This window comes from Bos indicus x Bos taurus, chromosome 6 (assembly GCF_003369695.1).
Source record: "Bos indicus x Bos taurus breed Angus x Brahman F1 hybrid chromosome 6, Bos_hybrid_MaternalHap_v2.0, whole genome shotgun sequence".
Lineage (NCBI taxonomy): Eukaryota > Metazoa > Chordata > Mammalia > Artiodactyla > Bovidae > Bos > Bos indicus x Bos taurus.
In genome coordinates this window covers 61,448,795-61,475,322 of record NC_040081.1, presented here as the reverse complement: position 1 = coordinate 61,475,322, position 26,528 = coordinate 61,448,795, and the positions used below count along the sequence as shown (strand labels likewise).

Below are 26,528 nucleotides of genomic sequence, written 5' to 3'. Positions count from 1 at the left end.
CTGAAACTCAAACTCTGAAGCCAAACTTTCCAGGGTTCAAGTTCGGACTCCACCTCTTATTAGCTAAATAACACACTGCTTAACTTCTCCAGTTCAGTTTTCTGTATCTTTGAAATAGAGATAAAGAGGGAGAGGATATATGTATACATATAAATGATTCACTTTGTACACAGCAGGAATGAACACAACATTGTAAAGCAATCAAACTCCAATAAAATAAATAAAAACAAAATAGAGTTAAAATAATTGTTCTTATAGATTTATGAGGAATAAATAGGTTAATATATATACTTGGTGCATTGGTATCTATTATTAAAATTGTTTCTCTTAGAAATCGTATCAAATTTACTTTCACATCATTTCTGATAAGAAGAATATAAAGATTTTTCTCTGAGTAGTATGGACTCTTCTGTGCCCTAAATTCTATACTAATATTAAAATTGCTAACCTGGATTTATTTTGTTTTATATGGCCTTGTCTTTTTTTCCCTCTAAATCCTCTATCTTTCTATATAATGTAGTGACTAAGGATGCTATCCTGTCCAAATTTACACTGCTTGGTGCTTAAAATTCTCCAAGCCAGGCTTCAGCAATATATGAACCGTGAACATCCATATGTTCAAGCTGGTTTAAGAAAAGGCAGAGGAACCAGAGATCAAATTGCCAACATCCGCTGGATCATAGAAAAAGCAAGAGAGTTCCAGAAAAATATCTATTTCTGCTGTATTGACTATGCCAAAGCCTTTGTGTGGATCATAATCAACTGTGGAAAATTCTGAAAGAGATGGGAATACCAGACCACCTGACCTGCCTCTTGAGAAACCTGTATGCACGTCAGGAAGCAACAGTTAGAATTGGACATGGAACACCAGACTGGTTCCAAATAGAAAAAGGAGTGTGGCAAGGCTGTATATTGTCACCCTGCTTATTTAACTTATATGCAGAGTACATCATGAGAAATGCTGTGCTGGAAGAAGCACAAACTGGAATCAAGATTGCCAGGAGAAATATCAATCACCTCAGATATGCAGATGACACCACCCTTATGGCAGAAAGTGAAGAGGAATTAAAGAGCCTCTTGATGAAAGTGAAAGAGGAGAGTGAAAAAGTTGGCTTAAAGCTCAACATTCAGAAAACTAAGGTCATGGCATCCAGTCCCATCAGATCAGATCAGATCAGATCAGTCGCTCAGTCATGTCCGACTCTTTGCGACCCCATGAATCGCAGCACGCCAGGCCTCCCTGTCCATCAACAACTCCGGGAGTTCACTCAGACTCACGTACGTCGAGTCAGTGATGCCATCCAGCCATCTCATCCTCTGTCATCCCCTTCTCCTCCTGCCCCCAATCCCTCCCAGCATCAGAGTCTTTTCCAATGAGTCAACTCTTTGCATGAGGTGGCCAAAGTACTGGAGTTTCAGCTTTAGCATCATTCCTTCCAAAGAAATCCCAGGGCTGATCTCCATCATGGCAAATAGATGGGGAAACAGTGGCTGACTTTATTTTTCTGGGCTCCAAAATCACTGCAGATGGTGACTGCAGCCATGAAATTAAAAGACGCTTACTCCTTGGAAGGAAAGTTATGACCAACCTAGACAGCATATTCAAAAGCAGAGACATTACTTTGCCAACAAAGATCTGTCTAGTCAAGGCTATGGTTTTCCAGTGGTCATGTGTGAATGTGAGAGTTGAACTATAAAGAAAGCTGAGCGCCAAAGAATTGATGCTTTTGAACTGTGGTGTTGGAGAAGAATCTTGAGAGTCCCTTGGACTGCAAGGAGATCCAACCAGTCCATTCTAAAGGAGATCGGCCATTCATTGGAAAGACTGATGTTGAAGCCGAAATTCCAATACTTTGGCCACCTGATGCAAAGAGCCGACTCATTTGAAAAGACCCTGATGCTGGGAAAGATTGAGGGCAGGAGGAGAAGGGGAGGACAGAGGATGAGATGGTTGGATGGCATCACTGACTCAATGGACATGGGTTTGGGTGGACTCCGGGAGGTGGTGATGGACAAGGAGGCCTAGTGTGCTGCAGTTCATGGGGTCGCAAAGAGTCACACACAACTGAGCGACTGAACTGAACTGAGTGTTGAACTCTGGCTTTACCACTTAGTTGCTATTTTATCTTAAGCTATGTAAATCCCTGTGTGCTTGAGTGCCCTCATTTGTAAACTAGCAATACTAGTAACCTATCTCATATAGTGTTCTTCTGAGAATTGAAAAAATTAAAACAAGTAAAGGGTTCAAAACATAGTGAGCAAATAAATGTTATGTTAGCTGTTATTATTGAAGTGTATCTCTTTTAGACACCATATTGCTGAGTCTTTTTATTTTAATAATGGGAGAATCTCTGTCTTTTAACACATTGTTGACTGGGGGATTTTTGTAGAAACTAAACCTGTGGCCAGCAATTAGTTATGTAAGTGAATACTGAAAGCTCTCCAGTCAATAACATTTGGGTAACAAAAGACGTATTAATTGCCATGGCAAATAAAAGGTGAAAAGGTGGTGACCAATTTCCTCTTCTTGGGCTCTAAAATCACTGCGGATGGTGATTACAGCCATGGCAACAGAAGATGATTGCTTCTTGGCAGGAAATTGATAACAATCCTAGACAGTGTATTGAAAAGCAGAGACATCACTCTGCCAACAAAGGTCTGTATAGTCAAGGCTATGATCTTCCCAGTGATCATGTACAGTTGTGAGAGCCAGACCATAAAGAAGGCAGAGTGCCAAAGAATTGATGCCTTTGAACTGTGGTGCTGGAGGAGACTCCTGAGAGTCCTTTGGACTTCGACAAGATCCAACCAGTCAAGCTTAAAGGAAATCATCCCTGAATCTTAAAAGAATCAACAACAACAAAATAAGATATGTTGATACATCTCTGGTCAATAAGTTGTCAATCAGTGAATGTAACCCATTTATACATATTATATTTATTGCCATATTCAGCCTTATTTCTTTAGTCTTATTTTGTGTTTTCCATTTATTATGCTTTTTATTTCTTTATTCTCCCCATAACTTCCACTGTGTGAAACAGTCAGTCACTAAGTTGTTTCTGACTCTTCGTGATCCCGTGGAATGCAGCACACCAGGCTTCCCTGTCCTTCACTATCTCCCAGAATTTGTTCAAATTCATGTCCATTGAGTCAGTGATGCCATCCAACCATCTCATCCTCTGTTGTCCTTGTCTCCTCCTGCCTTCAGTCTTTGCCAGTGGCAATGTCTTTTCCAATGAGTTGGCTCTTTGCATCAGGTGGCCAATGTATTGGAGCTTCAGCTTCAGCATCAGTCCTTCCAGTGAATATTCAGGGTTGATTTCCTTTAGGATTGACTGGTTTGATCTCCTTGCTGTCCAAGGGACTCTCAAGAGTCTTCTCCAGCACCACAGTTCGAAACCATCAATTCTTTGGCACTCAGCAGTCTTTATGGTCCAGTTCTCATATCTGTACATGCTGCTGCTGCTGCTGCTAAGTTGCTTCAGTCGTGTCCGACTCTGTGTGACCCCATAGACGGCAGCCCACCAGCCTCCTCCATCCATGGGATTTTCCAGGCAAGAGTACTGGAGTGGGGTGCCATTGCCTTCTCCAATCCGTACATGACTACTAGCAAAACCATAGCTTTGACTATATGGACCTTTATCAGCAAAGTGATGTCTCTGCTTTTTAATACTCTGTCTAGGTTTATCATAGCTTTTCTTTCAAGGAACAAGTTTCTTTTAATTTTATGGCTGCAGTCACTGTCTGCAGTGATTTTGGAGCCCAAGAAAATAAAATCTGTCACTGTTTTCACTTTTTCCCCATCTGTTTGCCATCAAGTGATGCAACCAGATGCCATGATGTCAGTTTTTTAAATGTTCAGTTTTAAGCCAGTTTTTCACTCTCAGTTTTTCACTCTCCTCTTTCACTCTCATCAAAAGGCTCTTGATTTCCCCTTTGCTTTCTGCTATTAGAGTGATATCTGCATATCTGAGATTGTTTTGATTCTAGCTTGTGAGTCTTCCAGCCTGGCATTTCACATGATACATACAAGTTAAATAAAATTTTCTTTAGCTGATTTGAAAGCTTTACAATCTATATCTATACTGTGCTGATTATCTCTATTGTTCTGATAACCATACTTGTGCTTATTGTCTATATGTATTAAGATGTCTTTCCTTCCCTTCCCTTATAGAGACAAAAACTGAAGATATTAAAGTAATTTTGTGCATGCATCCAGGATTAGTCAGGTTACTTATTTTGTAAGTGATCTACTTTTTCTGTCTAGAGGCTATAGAAATATTTCTTACTCTTAGTTTAACCATAATATGTCTGGTGATAGGAAACTTTTTTCTTACATTTTGGTGCTATATTAATATAGTCATTTCAGTCTAAGGAGATATATATCTTTCTTTAATTCTTTGAAGTTACTCATCATTCTTTTCATTTATCCTTTTTTGTTCTCTTCTTGGATTCCCATTATATATGTGTAGTCACCTTTTTTCCTTCATTTAATTTTTCTCACAATCTATCCTTTAATTTCCTGGTATCTTTTGGGAAATTTTTTAATTTACACTTTCAGGTTATATCAGTTTCCTATTGGTTTCTTTATTTTAGCAGTTACATTTTTATGTAACATTTTTAATTGATTCTTCTTTATAACTGCTTATTTCCGTCTCACATGTCCAGTATCCTCCCATATCTTTCCAGGGTTTTTTTCCCCTCATACTTCTTTTAAATTCTTGTTAGGTTTGTTTTTACAAGTTCTGTTTTCATATAAGTTACTGCATTCCTTTGTGTTCCTGAGCTTCTCCTGTCTTGTAAATATTCCTGTGAGACTACTTTTCCCCATTTGCCCTATGGGGCAGTAATATTCCTTTTGGAGGAAAGATGAAAGCTGGGTCCTAAGTTGAGGCAAATTTGGAAGGGTTCAAATAGGGTTCAGTCTGAGCTTAGGGAATCCTTATTTCACTCCAGTGTCTTTACCCAAGCACTGCTCTTGTTAGAGGCAGCCATATTCTGATGGAATTGCCCTGATGAGGTACCATTCAAGGGTTCTCAGCACATCCATAATATTGGCACCTGTCCCTGCCCTGGCTTCATGCCCTGAGGTTGACCAGAAAGGTATGACTTTCTTCTTCCTAGGCAAGAGTTTAGAACTGTCCTGAGGTTTTAGCTTTAGAACCTTGGAGATAATCCTGAATTTGGCATGTTTTGTTTCTCACATTATTTTGTGGGCTTTGAGTTTCCAGAGATTCTAAGCCTAAGCCAAAGTTCACAGTTGCAAAGAGAGAGGAACCCCTTAGCTCTATCCAGCCCAGTCTCAGCCCTGTCACACTGGTCACCCCAGGCTTGCACAGGGCACCATAGACAGGGTGGAAAGCTTTCCCCACCTGATTGTTCCTCTGTGTCCTCTGGCACACCACTCTTTCTCTCCATGCCATTTATCTGCTGATAGTCATCCGACATTTCCTGTTTCCCCAAAGGACTCTCACAGGTTTTGTGTTGACAGGTAATTGTGACTCTGAAATCTAGTGAATTCCTTTTTTTAATTCATGGCATCATCAGGATTTTATTCCAGTGTCTGTCGGTACCATCTGCTACCACATGTTCCATCTTCCACTAGGGCTTTCTGAGAGAAAGTTCCTTGGAGAAACCCATCTACATAGGAGAAAATTCAAAAACAAGGGAGTAGGGAGGTAGAGGAAGGAAAGAAAGACGGGCAAGCTGATTTTAAGTTTAAAGAAGCTCTAGCTTCCCAGGTGGCTCAGTGGTAAAGAATCTGCCTGCAACATAGGAGACGCAGCTCTAGTCCCTGGGTCAGGAAGATCCCCTGGAGAAGGAAACGGCAACCCATTCCAGTATTCTTGCCTGGAGAATCCCATGGATGGAGGAGCCTGGTGGGCTACAGTCCATGGGTTCACAAGAGTTGGACACGACTTAGTGACTAAACAGCAACAACTAAGACGCTTCAGCTCTTCCTTACCTACCCAGAGTCATGGGAAGAGGGAAGAGAATCAGTGCCCACATGGTCTCCAAACAGATCCAGTGAATGGGAGCTGGGGCCATTGGTCTTACCACTCTTGAGAGCAAGGTCACCATCGGGCAGAGCATGAAGCGGGAGGGCAGTCATCCTTCCTGAGTAGATGTGCTTCCCAGTTGAAAGGCCACCAATGCTATATCATGTGAGGCTCCTAGACAGAGGTGGCTGGGCTGGTCCTTATTGGAGAAACTACCATCTCCTTGTAGCAAGAGTCCATAGAGAAACCACTGTCTACAGGCTCTTAACGTTTAACTCCTGGGTCAGTAGCTCAATAAAAGTCCTTAAGTTAATATCTCTTAGGGGCAGAAGGAGGGTTCTGAGATCTACTCTCTTTTCCTTTCTTCTCCTTATATTCTTCCATAGAAATTTCACCATGTAGTAAAGGAACTGAGTAAATGGACATTTTGCCAAAAAAGAGAAAATAACCTCGTCCATGATGCCAAGATTAAACTCTTATTCATATTTGACAGTTCACAGTTAGGAGGCAGCCTGTTGTATATTTAGAGTATAGAGGAACTAGGTAATGAATACTGGATTCTTCATGCTTTCTCAAATTGAAGGTTGTAACAACCCTGTGTTGTCCAATAATGGTTACCATTTTTTAGCAAGAAAAGTATTTTTAATTAAGGCATGTATATATCTTTTGAGTGATCCAAATTAATATTTTAAGGCATTACTACTGTATTATTTTTTGATTCCTGTTGCTTACAGCAGTCTGCTATATGCTAAGTACAATGTTAGGTCCCAGATAACTGGATAGATGGATGGATGGATGGATTTCTTTTTTTTTAAATGAGCAGTACCACTGTGGACAAACTGTTCTATGGTATGAATACTATAATAAATATTTCTACTAGGAAGTATCTTCTTTTTAGTGCCTTTTATAAGGTATATTTGCCAGTCAATAGTTCAGTGTGCCTGTACACACATACATACGTGCATATGCAAACATATATTACTGTCAATATGATCAGTCATTATTTAAAATATCTGAACCATTGAAACTGAAGTTTACTTATAGCCACATAATTCCACAAAAGAGAAGTTTTACATCTAAAATGCATTACAAAAGGAATTAAAGATACTTTCCTTTTGCGTCCTGTGGCCGGGCTGTCTGTATTTTGTTTCTGTAGACTGAATCCTTGAATTACAAGTTGCCCTTGATGGCTCTGACTTCACAGTGTATCAGCAAATGTTGCTTTTGGAGACTAGGAAAGCACTCACTCATCAGTCATTTGAATAACACAACTTTCTTACCTAGTAATGGGTGAATGTTTCATTATGTACCCTATGCTAAGAATCGTTTTTAGGATTTGCTATATAAATGGCTGTTTTCATTCCAGTAATAAATTGATGGAGAGTTTCTGGAAGCACTGTAATGGTTATATAATTTTAGTACGTGTAGCCCAAATTATTTTTGCCATGTTTTAACTCCTCCTCAATTCAAAACTTTATAAATGAGCCTACAAATTTTAGTTCGAAGAAGAGTTAAGTTCGGTCTCATAAATTTTTCTCTTAGGTATTTCTCCTTTCGTAATTTCTTTATTAGTCAGCAGAATATGACTCAATGGGGAATAGACTGATATTCGCAAAGAGAAAACTTAGGAAGTTTGTTGCAAAGGAAAGTACAACAGATTCCCCACTAATGATCCTGACCTCTAAATAGTCACCAGGAGCAGCTGTCTAGCTTCCTAAATGCAAAGGCTTTACAAATACAAGGTCATTATACAAAACGCTTCAGGATAACGAAGAAATACTGTATTCCTCCATGTTCTCAATGTGTTTTCTAAATTTACTTTCTGAAAGCAACTTTATAGTAATTTTTAAATTTATAATATGAGTTTTTAAGTTAATATATTATTGGCCTAATTTTTAGTGTATATATGAGATTTTTCTAGGTTATTAACCTAAATATACAATACAGTAAGACAAATTATTGTACTTTTAGCTACCTATAAAAAGTCCTTTAAATATTCTTTAATATGTGAGTGTGTATATATACATGCACATATAATCCTTATCCATATTGCATTTGAAAAGGTGATTCATTTAGCTAATCCCGTTAAAAGGGTGCAAAGTGAGGCTCATGTAAGATGGGCCACCATATATACTTTCCAGCTTAAATGGTAAAAATTTCCAGTACTCCAAACTAATGTTCACAGGGCAGTGAGAGTTACTACATAGCAAGTAAGAAAACTAATGAATAACACATGCAGAAACTGCAGCCAAGATAATATCTGAAGAGCATTCTGCACTCGATGCACTGCTAGGTTGCATCGCAGAGGACCACCCTCTGTTTGTGGAGCCACAGGGAAGAAACCTGGACTTTACAGCACATGCTCCATGTGCAGTCCTTTTCCGCAGAGGCTCTGACTTCTTCCAAAGAAGAAAGAGCAACAGTGGAAGAGAAGAGAACCATAAATAATTTAAGTACTGATGCAGACCCTTGGGTGGTAAAAAATACATCTAGGGTAGAAAACAGAGCACTTTTATGATGTCTATGAGTTATGCATTGGATCACTATCGGTATTTATAAAATTTAGGTTTCATATATTCTCAACCATGAATCCGTGGTTTCTGATAGATATGGGGAAGATTAGCTTGTGTGGTAAGGTTGTTCCAGACTACTCAGAAAACTGTACACATATAGAAGCAAGTATATAAAAGTTAAGAAAGTAAACTAATGAGTGAGGAAAGGACTTTTTGTATGGTGGAAACACACAATGAAAAGGAAAGTATTCTGGAGAATTTTTAACGTGAAATTTAATGTATGCTATTTCTTTTACCTGACGTGAACTCCCCTCTCCTTGTCAAATTCTGACTCATCAAGGGAGGCTCTTGCAACCCATGCTAACTTCTACATCCTCAGAAATTATGAAGTACTGACAAGTATATCAAAAAGCTTTCTGCAACACTAATGTCTTCTAATTTGGTTTTGCTATCTTGTAAAGGCAGGAGGAGAAGGGGACAACAGAGGATGAGATGGTTGGATGGCATCACTGACATGATGGACATGAGTTTGAGTAGGCTCCGGGAGTTGGTGATGGACAGGGAAGCCTGGCGTGCTGCAGTCCATGGGACTGCAAAGAACTGGACATGACTGAGGGACTGATCTGACTGAATACCTCTTGTAGCAAGAAATAATTTTTTAAATGAGTGCTGTACAAACAGTAGAAGATTGTTTAGCTGGTCTCAGCTTGACTAACCTGGGTCCCATTAAACCACATTCCCTCCCTTAGACATGCTGAAGGCTGCCAACAGCACAGCATACCCGGGGCTGGAAGGACAGTCTTTAGTACATGCCTACACTTTTGCTTCCATGAGTTGACTTGGTGCTTACTAGGAATCCATGGGTGTTCGTTCTTTAATCTATTTATTCTTATTGTACTTCTTAAAGTAATCATCACCTAGATGTTTCATAAGCCACCAAAAAATAGTCTAGCCAAAATTGTTGGTAGATAACCAAATATAATGTTCTGGAAGGACTTTTTGAGTTGCCAGGAAAACATTGCTGGGGACAAGATAACAATAAACTGGGGTGGATGGTATCATGACACTGTAGTTTCCACTTAATGAAACAAGACATGGATTGTGCCTCAAAGTGAGGTTTCTGTAAGAAAAATATGCAGGATTTCAAACACAAACTCCTTTGCAGAGTATGGTTTTTTGCCTTACATCACAAGCTTGTACATTTATATTCTGAGTTAAATTTTATAAGGTATGTATATTTTGTTTTTTGAACTCTACTTAAACCTGATCTCTTTCTTTAGCAACCAACTACTATTTCAGACCCATCAGATACCAGAGCTTCTGCTGTTTGTTGAATCCTCTTCCAAGGATTGTCCTTCCAGTTGTCCTCTTTTATCTTGATAATGGAAGCAGATATCCTTACTTGTGCTACTTGCTGTGTAATTTGGGTTGTCTCTCATCACATCGTTGCCTTTTCTTAAAGAAAAACAGATATTGTTCTTGCCTAGGGAATTCATACTCTGATTTAAGGCCTGAGTTAGTCACATCCATGTTTGTTTTTTGTTTGTTCAGCCTCTCAGTCGTTTCCGACTCTTTGCAGTCCCACGGACTGCAGCACACCAGGCTTACCTGTCCTTCACCATATCCCAGATTTTGCTTCAACTCATGTCCGTTGCGTCATTGATGCTATCCAAGCACCTCATCCTATATCACCCTCTTCTCTCACCATCAGTCTTTCCCAGCATCAGGGTCTTTTCCAGTGAGTCAGCTCTTCACCTCAGATGGCCAAAGTATTGGAGCTTCGGCATCAGTCCTTCCAATGAATATTCAGGATTGATTTCCTTTTGGATTCACTAGTTTGATCTCCTTGCCGTTCAAGGGACTCTCAAGAGTCTTCTCCAACACCAAAACTTGAAAGTATCAATTTTTTGACACTCAGCCTTCTTAATGGTCTAACTCACATCCATATATAACTACTGGAAAAACCGATACAGACCTTTGTCAGCAAAGTGATGTCTCTACTTTTTAATATGCTGTCCAGGTTTGTCATAGCTTTCCTTCCAGGAAGTAAGCATCTTTTAATTTCATGCCTGCACTCACCATCCACAGTGATTTTGGAGCCCCAAAAAATAAAGTCTGACACTGTTTCCATTTTTCCCTTTCTATTTGCCATGAAGTGATGGGACCAGGTGTCATGATCTTAGTTTTTTGAAGTTGAGTTTTAAGCCAGCTTTTTCACTCTCCTCTTTCACCCTCATCAAGAGGCTCTCTAGGTCCTCTTCACTTTCTGCCATTAGAGTGGTATCACCTGCATATCTGAGTTTGTTGATATTTCTCCCAGCAATCTTGATTCCAGCTTGTGATTCATCCACCCCAATATTTCCCTTGATGTACTCTGCATAGAAGTTAAAGCAGGGGGACAATATACAGCCTTGATATGCTCCTTTCCCAATTTTGAACCAGTCTGTTGTTCCATGGCCATTCTAAATGTTGCTTCTTGACCTGCATGCAGGTTTTTCAGGAGACAGATAAGGTGGTCCAATACTCCCATCTCTTTAAGAATTTTCCACAGTTTGTTGTGATCCACACAATCAAAGGCTTTAGTGTAGTCAATGAAGCAAAAGTAGATGTTTTTCTGAAATTCCCTTGCTTTGTCTATGATCTAATGTATATTGGCAATTTGATCTCTGGTTCTTCTTCCATTTCTAAATCCAGCTTGACATCTGGAAGTTCTCAGTTCACATACTGTTGAAGTCTAGCTTGAAGGATTTTGAGCATTATCTTGCTAGCATGTGAAATGAGTGCAATTGCGTGGTAGTTTGAGCATTCTTTGGCATTGCCTTTCTTTGGGATTGGAATGAAAACTGACCTTTCCAGTCCTGTGGCCACTGCTGAGTTTTCCAAATTTGCTGGCATATTGAGTGCAGCACTTTCACAGCATCATCTTTTAGGATTTTAAATAGGTTGGCTGGAATTCCATCCATAGTGTTGGTAAAAATCCTCAGCCAGTTTTAATTTGGGGGTATTAAAAACTATGATGACAAGCAAAGAAAGCAGTGGTTAGTTGTAATAGTCATGAAGAAAAGAAAACAAAGTTTAGTCCAGCTTTTTTCTGATGATTCTCTAAATCATTAATATTAGTTCACCATGCAGAGATTTATCCTTTATTATACATTCAGCTTATGAAAAAAAAAATACTTGTGTTTCTCAGCTCCATTGATCCCATAGTGTGACTTCACAATGTATTTGCGTCGTGAGCCTGTTAAGTTGTAAAGGGAATTTGACAAATGTTTTCAAATGCTTCGCTCTTTTCATGCCCATTTCCCATTTGCTTTTTAGATCATTTCTTGGTGAGCATTCTTTTTTGACATTTACTAAATGTCAGCTATAGTTCATATTTGAAACATTGGCCTAGAGCCAGTAGGCTGACCAATTTATAACAGCCTGTTAAGAAAAATTAAATAAAATGTGAAAATGAAATGAAAATTGCTTCAAAGAAAAATGAGAGCTAACAGTGGAAAAGCCCGTTGATGATGTGATACTCATCCATTCCTTCCCTGTATTCACAGTTCTGTCACTTTGTACTGTTGCCAGACTCTGAAAGGAAATTCAGAGAAAGAATTAAAAATAATTCTTTCATATAGCAAGCATTTATTGAGTACTTATCCTGGATCAGCACAAGTAATACAAAGATGAGGAGACCTGTTCACTCTGCAGGCAACTCACTCTAACACAATGATTCTCAAACTTGAAATAAAGACTGAATCTGTTCTTGGCTAAAGCATTTAAGAAGGGACAGCTGGGCCACCTGAAGGCACTTATTTGAGCAAATACCCACTGCTAGGAATTTTTCCTAAGGAAATAATCAGGAAAATGTGCAAAGATGTATTGAGTCTCAGAGCAATGATCTTCATTTCTAAGTAGGCTAATAAATGGTTTACCAGATGTTCCAGCAGGTATTTACCGCATTTAACCTTGATGAAGAATTTAGCTCTGGGTTATTTCTTTTGCTCACTAACATTGTCTATATTAGTTGTTTCTCAGTAGTTCATTACTGTCTTAATAGTTTGCTGAGCCAGATCACTATTCAGTTTTCCTTTCTTTCTGTCTAAGCACAGAGATAGCATGGATACTAGATTAAGTTAATCATGCAAATAAATATTTTGTCATTGAACTGTAATTGTTGTGGGGTTTTAAGTCTATGATAAGTTGCTCCAAAGTTAATATTAATACCATACAACTTTAGTATGGATGCTGGTGTTCTCTATTCCTGACCCACCTTTATATAAAAGGATGCTTGATTCTACTTGGCCATTGTCAGCAGCTTTAGAAAAGAAACAGGCATGTGAACTATGTAATCAAGTACTTGGTATTTTACTTGACTCACCCGGATGTCTGAGAACAGGTGGGGAAGGTACCCAGTTCCTTATTGTTTATTTAAATTGTTTAAATGTATAAGAATCATCTAAGATCAGCTTATGGAGGTCCAAAACTTTTATTTTCAAGGTATAGAAGAACAATTGGTATTTGAACTATCATTCAACAGCCTTTCTGGCTTTCTTTCTCATTCAAAAGTGAAGAATCAGAAATCTTGATATTATTTGTTAGGAAGTAATGGGATTTCTGAACACAAATGTCATCTTTTAACAAATTTATGCACACATACTGGGAAACTAATATTTAACAAGGCCATTGTAGCTTCTATCTGTCACCTAGAGTTTTGCTTCTGTGACTTTATTTTTCCCTTAAAGTGGCAAACCAGGCTAACAGAGATTTAAACACTTAAGCGTAAGACTTTTCCATGATGATTCTTCAGAGACCTATTCATTTAGCTCTTCTGCTGCTTTCATTCTTCAAGACAATGACATCTTAAAATTCCTTTTTTCAGAAAAAAAGTGATAATTTGTTGTTATTTAAGGGTTTCTCCTCTTCAAAAATCTGAAGTTGTGGAGATGGTTAAGAAACAAGTTAAAGTCATAACACTCGCCATTGGTGATGGAGCAAATGACGTCAGTATGATACAGACGGCACATGTTGGAGTAGGAATAAGTGGCAATGAAGGCCTTCAGGCAGCTAATTCTTCTGACTACTCTATAGCTCAGGTAAACCATCATTTCTGCCAAACACACCATCCATCTTTGTCAGCTGACACTGTGAAGAGGAAAATGTTAATTTTTTCCATTCTTATTTTAGTTCAAATATTTGAAGAATTTGTTGATGGTTCATGGTGCCTGGAACTATAACAGAGTCTCCAAGTGTATCTTATACTGCTTCTACAAGAATATAGTCCTCTATATTATCGAGGTAATTGCAAGTTAAGTTTAAAAATCCTTGTTATTTGCATATATATTTGAAACGTTTTGGGGAAGACATTTCTTCATAATTTTAATGAATCCTTCATCAGCCCACTTTTTTAACTTCTGAATATGTTAAAAAGTTTGTCAGCTGTGGAGAATAATGTTGAAATTCTGGCTAAAACATTATGTTGCTTTGGTAAGGAATGTCGAATTATAATTGCTAATAATGTGTACAGTTTTTAAAAACTACAAACTACATAGCAGTTTTTATAAAGTTCAAAAACATACGAGAGAAAACGGTAAATTGTTAAGGGATGCACATGAGGAAAACTGTTTAAAGAGAAAAGGAAGGGAAAATGGAAGAAAATCCAAAAAAAGAGGGGATATACATATAGCTGATTCACTTTGCTGTACAGTAGAAAATAACACAACATTGTAAAGCAACTATGCAATAAAAATCGATTTTTTTAAAAAAGGAAAGGAATAGTGGACATAAAACTGAGGATGTCAGTTTTACTAAGGGATCTGCCAAGTCACTTCAGTCTTGTCCGACTCTGTGTGACCCCATAGACGGCAGCCCATCAGGCTCCCCTGTCCCTGGGATTCTCCAGGCAAGAACACTGGAGTGGGTTGCCATTTCCTTCTCCAAGGCATGAAAGTGAGAACTGAAAGTGAAGTCGCTCAGTCATCTCCGACTCTTAGCGACCCCATGGACTGCAGCCTACCAAGCTCCCCCATCCATCCAGGCAAGAGTACTGGAGTGGGGTGCCATTGCCTTCTCCAACTAAGGGATCTAATCAATAAAAATACACAGGTAGTTTGGCTAGTATTGGTCATCCTATAGTTCTTATTATGTTTCAGGCCTGCATAATTGGATAGAAGTATTCCTTGCTCTTCAGATCGGTTTTGGTGTCTGGATTTGGTAGGAAACAAGAGTCCAGATAATGAGGAATTTGTCTAAAAATTATCAGAATAGTTCAATTACTGTGTCTGGATCACAAGGAATTTCTATATTCCTTTTCATATGGCAAATATAACATTTTTAACATGTAAACTTAACTTGGGTCAGGAATATCATTTCTGAAAGGATGCATTTTATTCTGCAAACATGTTTTGCAGTCTCCACAGGCTGCCAGGCACCAGGGTTAGTTCAGTAACTGAAGTAAATCGCGCGAGGTTTCTATCCTCCAAAAACTTGCCAATAGAAATATAAAGCAAACCACATGTGTAATTTTACATTTTCTGGAAACCACATCAACAACAAGTAAAAATTAAAGCCCAAATTAATTTTAAATTATATTTCATTTAACTCTATATATTCAATATTATTATTTCAGCTTGGAATCTCTATAAAAAATTATTAAAGCAATATTTCACATTCTTTTCTTCATAACTAAGTGTTCACAGTCTAGTGCGTATTTTACACATACAGCGTATCTTAGTTTGGACTAATTACATTTCAAGTATTCAAGAACCACATGGCCAGCGGCTATTCCTCTGGGTAGCACAGCACCAGTAGGTGAATAAGTAAACTGAACACTCAGGATGCGATAAGTAAGTTCTTTATATTTAAAAAGAAAAAATATGACCACCTTTTCATCAGAAGCTGTATTCGTAATGTTTGAACTCTAGGCGTTACCGGTTCCTTGCTCCTCTTGCAGCTTCACAGAGCCCAACAAGGAGCGCTCCATAGCTTGTTAAGAAAGCCCTCCATCTTCCACTCCTGTCAGAGGACCTGCCTACGCCTTCATAAATCTGCCCTGGGCTCCCTTACACATGTTTGTTTATGCCACCTTGCCCTCTACTCAGTTGACTGCTTCTACACATCCGTCAGAAGAGGCAGAACCTTCCCATGTGCCATTTGAAAATAATATCTCATACTTTATGCCACAAAAGTAACACTATAAACAAAACGGTCTGTAGACTTTACATTTCCCCTGCTGAGATGTTCGTTGGAAACTGCTGTATGTTTGCTTCAACTGTTCTTTATGCCTGTCAGAATGCTTATCTTCTTATCAAAATGTTGACTGAGCATAGTTCTTATTATGAGTCAGATTAATAAAATTAAGGGCTTCCCTGGTGGTTCAGACGGCAAGGAATCTGCCTGCAATCCAGGAGACCCAGGTTCGATCCCTGGGTTTTTTAGTTTTGAAGTATGCAGGCAGTTTTATTTGTTGGTCACTAAAAATCTGTAATTAGATTGCAACCCACTCGGTAAAATAATCATATACCATAATTAAATACTTGGAAACATAAACAGAATAATCTATGAATTTAGTTATTGTTCATTACTGCTGAATTTGGTCTGAAATAGTCTGTTTTGAAAAAAATACACTTCCAAAATAGCTTATGAGATCATACAAAATATTTTCTATTTATATAAATTTGTTATTCTTTTCTAATAAAATTATTTTCAATTCTCAGTCCCCTCTATAGTCCTAACCTTTCTAGTTAGATTTTTTTTCTCATCCCTCAACATTTATCGGCATTAGAAAGAATACTAGTTTATACAGTTTATTTACATATAATCTTGAAGTATCTGGGAATTTAAAGCCACTGGCAGCAATAAATCTGCTTGCAAAAATATAATTGTGTAAAATGAAATGAGTACTCAACTTGCCACTTTTTAAATCTAGATTATTTGACAATCAACAATGAAGTGGTCAAAATTACGTACTAATGGGAGACATAAAATATATCAAACTCAAATGAAAAACTAAATCTGCACGCTCTGTTTCAAATCCACAGTTATGCAATTTGTGGTTGATTAGCCCTAAATTTCACTTGGCTTTGAATTTAAAGCCTCTTTGAGAGATAACTAACACTGATCAAATTCTTTACACATTGGAAAGGAAATCAGTCCTAAACTTTACTGGAAATCTCATTCTTAAGTTATTTTTCTTTTAGCAGTTTATGGAAATGTATTTTGAATATAATTCAACTATCTTGGAAATGAATTGACCTTTTAAATCAATTCCCAGATACCCAACTTTTGCCAGCTAAAACAGGTTCTGCAGATGTTAATGGCTCATGTCAATACTGTGAATGAATAGACAGAAAACACATCATTGAATGTCTCTAGTGAGGACAACTGCCAGTCTCGAATCTCCCCTTTCAGTTTTTTGTGCTGATCGGGCGTGGGAGCAGAGGGCTCATTGACTGTTTGTAAGCTGCTGTTTAATATGCAGAAATGCTCCATCAGGGAAATGTTTGTGAAGCTGTAACTGCCACGCCTCTACTGGGACGCGAAAGTTAGAAAATAATACCAGGGCAGGCAGGTCTGAAGTTTCTTTGCTAATAAAGAAATAGTATGGAACACTATGGGTTTTAGAGACTATCTGTAAAAACTGCTTTTCCCATTGCTGTACTGCCAGGAATGTCACCGTCTAGCTACTCCATTGCCATAAATTATAGCCAAACAAATAAAAACAGATTTGGCAGGTGGCGGTATAAAGCACTAGCTTGTGGTGGCCACTCAGCAGCGACTCTAGGTGTTCATTGGAATGACTGGCATTCACTAGAGATTTTAGTTTCTCTGAAACATCTGACTCCTTGCTAGCAAAGTAAGACCTTTTCTCTCAAACAGTTGGTCACATCCAGGTTTTCCGGTAAGATCCCAAGGCAGTGTAGCGTTTCTGATTTCCAGAAGCTTTGATTAAAGTCAATGAGGTGATACTTTCCCACCAAGTTGTGCTGAGATATGGATTTCCTGTGAATTTAAATAATTTAGATACCTCCCCAGAGGGACTCATGTTTTCTTTCTGCATCCATGGTTTTGTTGAGTCAAGGGAGGGACTTTTATGTGTTTATAGTAATTTAGGTGTTGTTTTATTTAGTATGGGATGCATTTCTAATGTATCTTTAAACTGCAAATCTCAGACTAACTTGAAATCAGCCTTCTGGTAGACGTCTTCACTGTTAAAAATCTCTCTTTCCTTTAAAATACATAAACTTCAGTGCCAAAATATTTATATTAAGATGTGGGTACTATATTAGAAGAGTCAATTCCTATCTAGTCATTTCTCCTTTTAAAAAAATTAAAATATTAACTTTTTAAAGCACAGGAAGAGAGTTTCTAGAAACATGTTCACATACCTTTCATTAGGAAAAATAAAAAGGCAAAAATGCTTTGATACCTTTCAACTTAAAATGTCTACATTTTTCTCATAAACCAGTTAGTAAAGTAGTGCATTTTAAAATAAACTTGGACTGCAAGTGTGTTAGCTTATTTGCAAGTTATTTTGAATTGGAAACTGAATATAAGTATCCATTGATTTAGATTCCTAAATTTCAAATTTAGATTCCTCAATTTCAAGCTCCTAGTGGTGTTTTAATCACCAAATTTACATACAAAGAAGCCAGGAGACCATTCACATTTACAAATGTTTATCCACACACAAATTTATTAACATAAATGTCTCCTATTATACAGTATTGATGTTTGCAAATGCATTTATAACTAACCTTTGAGCCAAATCATGTCCCTTAAAGGAATTTGGTATGTGTGCAGCTTCAGCTTTCTTCAGACCAATGAAGATTAGGCTGCGTCTTCATAGACTATTCAGGCCACAACTGAAAGTTTGTGTTTAAAAATTCCTTATATTACCATCATACCGTAAGAAATCTGAATGAGCTTCACAGTCACCTACAGGGAAAACATTACCGTCACCCAGAGTATCACAAATATGTATTTACAGAATCCACATCTCAGAAGGGCCAAATGTGAAAACACAATAGATGGCGTTGAAGTCTGTCCTGTCAGTTTGTGTCTACTTAACGCTTTCCAAAAAAAAAAAAAAAAAGTTTAAAGTCTGCAAGGAATAAAGGAAGTCTCCAAGGAATACATTTAACTTCACATGAAGATGCTAAGTACTTTTGCATGTAGCAGTGAATGGTCTGGCTTCTAGTTGAGAGCACAAGTTCAAATCTTTTCTGTAAATATATGTGGCAAGCAAGTGAGAATTTCAGATTTGCCTCCCATTTCTATGCTTTTGTTCTTGTTGTCGTTAATGCATGTTACAACCCTGACACAATCTGGACTTATTTTTCATGTGCTATTGCTGCTTTGTTCTCTTTTCCATCTCATGAAGCCGACATTGGTTTTTATATACGCTCAGTCATTCCTTTCCCTATAAAAAGGAAAAAGATCAATGTGTGTACAGAAACTGTTCATAGGGAGGCCAGCCTGGGTACATATTGATAAATGGTGAATTTGTAGCAATTCATGCTTCCATAATGAGGTTAAATGAAACGTGAAGTGTAGCAAAGTCCGTGCAACTCCAGTTCAAAAATTCACTTAACCAGCACGTCCAGACTGCTGTCCCCTAACAGGTTCTTGGTTGTTGTTGTGATAGTTTGGCTTTGTGTTTGTGTTTATGTCTTGTTGGGCCAGACATTTTTCTCTTCCAGATCAATATGATTTTTAATTACATTTTAGTCCTGCTTTTTTTTAAAATAACACAGGGATTATGGATTTACTAACATTCACTTAAATTTTCCACTTGTCTTAAATATGCTGGAGAAAGTTTCTCTTTATTGTCCCTTAATTTTGTAGGCAAAGTTCAGTTTTCTGCTTTTAGGAAACTGCAAAATATATAAGAATATGTCACTCTATTAAAGATTAGTTTTTAATCAAAGTATAAATTGAAGTTACAAAATATTTTTAATATTATAAACTCAAATTTTGCATTCTGATGGCTATAATTATCAAGAAATATTTTTTAAAAAGGTTAAATACGTTGACACATTAATTCTACTTCTAAGAATTCATTCCAAAAGGAAAAAGAATAGGAGGAAATTTTGGGAGATGATGGGATATGTCTGTTACCTTGATTAGGTGATAGTTTCATGCATATGTCCAAATTCACCAAATTGTATACATTAAATGTGTGTCATTTTTGTATGTCAATTTTACCTCAATTAAGCTATATTTTACTCAAAGTAATTCAGCCTAAGAAATTGAGATATTTAGGATTTCTGAAAGAAAATTCAGTTCTGAATTTAGTAGAAAAAAACAGAAGCAAGCTAAATATCCAAAATAGTAGGGGATATATATCCATTTCCATTAACATCTTTTAAAGGGTATGTAACAACTTAAGAAAATATGTATTATACAATGTTAAGAAGAAAAGGAACAGGACATGATGCTGCATATAGGTTTCCATAAGATAAATCGTTGAATGTATATAAATGAGCTACATGAATATAACCAAAGCAGAAGACAATAAATGGTGATGGTATTAGTATAGGAAATTATTTTATTTTCTAAATAAACAAAAGTTTTAATTATGATTAAAAAAATCTTTAACTACCAGAAGATAGATATTTTAAAGAGGAATTAAATGTCTAAAATGTTAATGGCATAAAATATACTCTCTAAAGTGTCTTTTAGGAAACAAGATTATACCTAATTTTTTTTTAATCTATGATTGCCTATTGGTATAGTTCTTTTTTGATTCAACAAGTGGAACCAATCCTGACCTAAATAGCAAAGACCTTATGAAAGAATCCCTTCAAATTAAAAAGTAAAGCAAAGAAACGCCATTTTCAAGAGAATCATGAAAATACTGTGTCAGTGAAGCTCTTATGCACTGGTTGAGTAACAGCAGATTTTAAACACTGAGTTTATGGTTTCTGCATTCTAATTTGGAGGTTTGGACTATTTTCTTCCTAGATCTGGTTTGCCTTTGTGAATGGCTTTTCTGGACAGATCCTCTTTGAGAGATGGTGCATAGGTCTTTATAATGTGGTAAGTTTAGGACTTTTAATTACTCCTGTTCTATTGAATACTTTGAGATAGAAGATCACCCTGCGTTTGGCTACCTGGTATAATGACTAGTTTGTGCACTTTAGATGTTTACAGCAATGCCACCCTTAACTCTGGGAATATTTGAGAGATCATGCAGAAAGGAGAATATGTTGAAGTATCCTGAATTATACAAAACATCTCAGAATGCCCTGGACTTCAACACCAAGGTAGGAACCAGTGCCCCGGTGGGACTTGCTTTATTGCTCCAGTTGCTTGGGGCATCAGTCTTCTAAAGCCAAGGAAACTCCAGGGTCCTGACCATGGCAGGCCAGATTTGCTTAAGGTTCTGATATGACCTGAGAAGGTGTTTGGTTTTGCTGTGAATTTAACCTGTAACCACAATTCACTGGAGTTTGCCAGGCAGCAGTAAAGTGGGCCTGGCAGGCAGAGGGGGTGGCCCTCTGACTTTCTGTTTTTGTAGTTTTGTGGGGAATGCACACTGTTCTCAGAGGTCAGTCATCCAGGACTGGCATGGACAGTCTTTACACATACAAAGTGATGAGGGATGATATATCATTCTTTACCCATTTTCTGTTTTATGAAATAACTTTGTCTTCATTGAAATATTAGATTGTATTAAGCATTAAAGATATCGTCTCTGGTAGATAACTCATTTACCAATAATAATCATTATTTACAATCATTATTAAGCCATAAAACTTAATATAAGATAAAATATCCAACATTTTATCTAAAATCATATTCTGAGTTTATAGCCTATATAGCAAGCCACAGACTTTTGTCATCTTTGTGATCCACAGTATTTCTTCATCCCAGCAACAAAAATATCTATTTCCTGCATAGTTCACTCTCCTGCAATTATGTATTCTAAAGTGTTTCCACTAGTGTTTGTTAGAAATTCGGGTTTCTATCCAGTGTAACTGAGGAGTTTTGTTTGTTGTTTTTTTGTTTTTTTTTTTAAGTTTTGTAACAGTCAAGGTAGATGTAATTTTGAAACTATAATAAAAGTATCAAATACACCTTCACAGAATTTTTTCTCATTTAATATAGTACATGTTGGTTATGTTATGCATGTTATGTTACCAATAATTATATGTAACCTTAATTTGGTGTTTTGAATTTAGGAAATTAATGTAGGATATTTTAAATTTTATTATTTCATAAAACTGTCAAATGACATTTGTTCTCAGTATACCAGGGCAATAGAGTGAGACTGGTGTGGCAGCGCCTCTAACCTCATATAGTAAATGATGGTGTTAAGTTTATTGCCAGGATGTTATTCATCTTCTGAGATGAGGTCTTCATGAATGCACTGTGCATACATGTCCCAGTGTGCAGATGCGTACAACTTGAGGGATGGGATAACTGAATTTGGTTAAGTTAAAAAAAAAAAAAAAAAACCTAACTACAAGGTTTTATGTAGAGTGGAGAACAAGTGGGTTTTTATAGAGCCCACTAGTTCTATAAAGTATTTTAGTGGTCTTTTAAAACTGTTGCTATTTATAATATGCAATGTCTGTGCTTTAATTTCTTAATGTTTTATTTTTTGCTTTTTTAAAAATTTACCTTTGATGTCCAATTTGTGTTAAATTCTACTGCCTTGCTAAAAAGCTTTCCATTACCTATGGTGAGTATTTTCAAGTGACAGAAAGCTACACTTGGGGCAGATACAATGGATTATGAGCTCTTGTTTCCTTGAAAATGTAATCTGAGAGCTAGGAAGGTTCCAGACTTTCTGGCAGGCTAACAATAACCCTTACCAGCCCAGAGTACATCCACCTCAGCCACCCGTCCCCATCTCCCGTTGCTGAGGCTCCGTGGTGTCTCTTGAGAGTTAGCTTCCCAGCCCAGAGTACATCCACCTCAGCCACCCGTCCGCATCTCCCGTTGCTGAGGCTCCGTGGTGTCTCTTGAGAGTTAGCTTCCCAGCCCAGAGTACATCCACCTCAGCCACCCGTCCGCATCTCCCGTTGCTGAGGCTCCGTGGTGTCTCTTGAGAGTTAGCTTCCCAGCCCAGAGTACATCCACCTCAGCCACCCGTCCGCATCTCCCGTTGCTGAGGCTCCGTGGTGTCTCTTGAGAGTTAGCTTCCCAGCCCAGAGTACATCCACCTCAGCCACCCGTCCCCATCTCCCGTTGCTGAGGCTCCGTGGTGTCTCTTGAGAGTTAGCTTCCCAGCCCAGAGTCACACGTCCCCATCTCCCATTGCTGAGGCTCCGTGGTGTCTCTTGAGAGTTAGCTTCCCAGCCACTGCCTTGACCTTGCTCCTGTTGCTTATAAACCGGTCGTCACAGGATTACCCAAAACCATTCCTAGAAAGTCACATCCTTTTGTACCCTTTGTATATGGCAACTTGGAAAGTCTTGTGGCCAGTGAGAAAGTGTAACTGGTCATATATAGTTTTAACGTGAGAGCAGCCTTCCTTGTATTTTTTGCTGTTCTTGTATACAAAGTATCTCATAGTCTGCAAAGCCCTGGCATTTAGAAAAGTCACCATATCAATCCAAATAGAGTATACAACTTCTGTATTCATTTAAATATTTATAGATACACAAGCTGCCAGCAATTTTTATAGGGTTTATGGATTTTTCTAATGATTTCAGTGAAAATTGTTTGAATAAATCCCATATAAACATTTTAAAATTCAGGAACAAATGGTTACAGAATGCACAGTTGTATACACAGCAGTTGCTCCAGGTCCCCAGTGTAGAAGCATTGTTACCCTGAATGATGACGATTACGTTTGTTATGGTAAAAAGGGTCGGAGGTGCTGAGGTCGTGACAGGGGTTAAAGGATTAACATGTGACAATAAGTATCGGTCAGGAAAATGGAAAAGTAGAACTAATTTTTCTTGCACCCACCTGTGCTTTCTGTCAAATAAAAACTTGCAGTAATGACATAGTGAGGAGAAGAGACAAAGGTTAATGAGTAACATAAGTTCAAATGTGTAATGTATTGGAGCGTAAATTGGATCATACAATCCAGTGTGGCTGGGTGAACTAACAAAGGAGATTGAGATCACAGTGGAAAATTTTGGGAGGCAGGCAACTTAATTTCTGTTGTTTGAACAGCTTAAAACTATTTTAATACATGCCAGTTTTATTTGGCATACATTTTGTTTGCAAGAAGCACTTCTGAGGGACAAAACTGCAGCCCTTCAAAGGGCTGTGAGGGTTCTAAACAGTTTTTCTATAACTTAATCTTTTACATCCATGTTACAAAGAAAAGGCTAGTGATACTTGCTTTCTTGTTAATGAAATACAATAGATGAGAAAGCAATAACTATTAAATGATATTATAATTGTATGAAGTTTGATGTTGACAGGTGTTTTCAAATTGTGAAAGTCTTTTGTAACTTAAGTCCTGGTAAAAGGGCTTTGCTTTGAGGAACTATGCAATTTAAATGTTACACTTGTTATTTTTAGTGTTGTGCTGTGGGTGTGTTTGGAAAAAGAGAATGCACTATATCCTTACCATTTAAAAGTTTACACTTTTATTGCACATGGAAAAGAAAAAGTAGGGATCTCACCAAATTACAATCTCTTCAAAAGTCTGTTCGTCTGGAATTATGAAAATAGTCCCACTTAAAGAGTTTCATGATCTAACAGTAATTTTAAATTTTATTTTCTTCTTCAGGCAGAAATTTAAACTTTTAATCCTTGGTTTTTAGAAAGTAGAAAAAATTTCAGTGAAGCTGAAAAAACATTTAGAGAAACATAAAAATAAATAAATGACCCATGAAGGTCTAAGAGGCAGAAAGTGTCTGTCAGTTCTATTAATTCACAGTGGTGGCCCGACAGAAACACGTTTTGTGAATCTAGCTCACAGATAAAAAGAAAGGTCAGAGTTCACAGAGCTAGTTTATCGCAAATGGTTCTCATGGATTTTTGTTTTCCCTCAGGTTTTCTGGGTTCATTGTTTAAATGGCCTCTTCCACTCAGTTATTCTGTTTTGGTTTCCACTAAAAGCCCTTCAATATGGTAAGTAGGAAGGATATGAATGCTAAGATGTGACTTTTTACTTTTTTAGAAAAATAATTCATTGTCAATATATGTTAAAAATTATAGCGGTGTTTCATTTTATGATGTTTCTTCCTTAACCTAAAATACATGCATTTAAAAGTTGTACACACTTTAAAGATTTTTACTATTCCTTTGGGAGCAAAGTGATTTAATATATGCAAAGCCTTTCTTCTCTACTTCTCATGTTTTTCAAACTTGCAGAGAGTGAAATTTTAGGGTTTTTTTTCCCCTCTGTTGATGTATAGTTAGGAGACAACAGTGCTGATGTTTTACGTCGTCTGTTTATTATACCTGTGAGACTTGTATCAGCTCTTTATACTGAACCTCATCAGACATGCTAGTATTTTCAAGTACTTGAGCTGCAGCTTTGAATGAGATTTTCAGTATGTTATTATGTTCGTCTTGGAGTGTAAGCTTTTATCTCTGCTTGTTTTGAGGGGGTGATGTTATTGTGTCAGTTTTGAGAGATGGGATCATGGTGAATTTCCTATACACATAAAAATGATTAAGTAGTCACTTTAGAGAAGAGGTCCCTGGGATGCTTAAGCTGGTGTTGCTATGTCCGGAGCAGACCTTGCCCTGGGATCCGGAGGAAGACGGCTGAACATTCAGCTCACAGACATGTACCTCAAACAAGACACACACAACACCCGAGATCTGCGCGCCCTTCAGAGGTACTAGCTGTTCTCGCGGCTGAGTTAACACTGGCCCGTAAGGTGCAGGGCCGGCTCTTCTGTCCCACCAACAGCCTCCTCTCCAAGCTGCCAGAGGCATCCTCATAAAACGTAAATCAGACCAGATGCCTCCCTGCTCAGAACCCCACAGACTCGATCACATTTAGAACCAAGTCCATAGCCCCAGCCTTGGCCAACTTGGCTCTCCTTCCACCCCACCAGTGCCGCCCCTGCCAGCTCCCACCCTCTCTGTGCTCCAGCCCATAGGCCATCCATCCGCTCTTCCTCGTCTTCACCAGGTGTCCAGCAGCTCTCTCCTCCCACCCTCAGGTCTGTGCTTGGAGAAGCACTCCCGGATCACCCTGCCTCAGAGACCCTCCAACCCCGCGCCCTCTGCCCCTGACTCTCTCTCCTCATCCTCTTGTATCTTCTTGGTGCTTGCCTAGTGGGTGTGATATATTTGCTTTTTTTTTTTTAATTACCATGCTCCTCTGTTAGAACCAAAGCTCCAGAAGGGCAGGGTACCGTCTGTTAAGTTCGCTGTTGTTTCCATAGTGCCCACAACAGCGCCTGGCTCACTGTGGGCACCCAGTCTGTCACAGACGCCTTCATGAGAAGCTGCGGCATGAGTCGGGGAGTGCGTATCGCAGACAAGGCAGCAGTTTCGTGGCCTGGTCGAAGATTTTCATCTCCTTCCTACATTCATTGCTCTGCCAGCACAAAGTGAATAGATTCTCATTACTAGACCCTGGAAATAGCTGTAGTAAAATCTAATTAAATATAAAATATTGACCCAGTGGGCCAGGAGAATCATAATAGCATTTTTTAGATAAAATTTACATACCATAAAATTCACTCTTTTAAATTATATGATCCAGTGGTCTCTAGTATAGTCACAGAACTGCCCCCACTCTCTGATGCCAGAACAGTTTCATCACCCTTTATGCATGAGCAGTCACTCCTCATTTTTCTATCCCTCTCCCCTAGCCCCTGACAACCATTGGTTTTTGTCTCTGTGGATTTGCCTATACTGGCATTTCATAAAAATGGAGTTGTGATACAAGAATTTAACTGATCCTTATTGTGGCATAAATCAGGACTTCATTCCTTTTTATGGGTGAATAATATTTCATTGTATGGATAGAACACATTTTGTTTATTCATTCACTCATTGATGGACATTTGGATTGCTTTCACTTTGGGGAAATCCAGGGTGTTGAATCCAGGGTACAATATAGGACTTAGGTAAGTTTTCTACGTAGTTTATTTTCCTA

At 38.0% G+C, this 26,528-nt stretch overlaps 1 protein-coding gene across 6 annotated transcripts in view; it reads left to right on the top strand.

Moving 5' to 3' along the window:
* The window catches only part of ATP8A1 (ATPase phospholipid transporting 8A1), a 239,355-nt gene that overhangs the window by 167,342 nt on the left and 45,485 nt on the right, over positions 1–26,528 (top strand). For all 6 annotated transcript variants that reach the window (XM_027544396.1, XM_027544393.1, XM_027544391.1 and 3 more), the window contains 5 exons: positions 13,410–13,593; positions 13,685–13,795; positions 20,462–20,536; positions 20,641–20,763; positions 24,460–24,538. In XM_027544396.1, the coding sequence (XP_027400197.1) occupies positions 13,410–13,593; positions 13,685–13,795; positions 20,462–20,536; positions 20,641–20,763; positions 24,460–24,538 (572 nt within the window). The remainder of the gene's footprint in view (positions 1–13,409; positions 13,594–13,684; positions 13,796–20,461; positions 20,537–20,640; positions 20,764–24,459; positions 24,539–26,528) is intronic.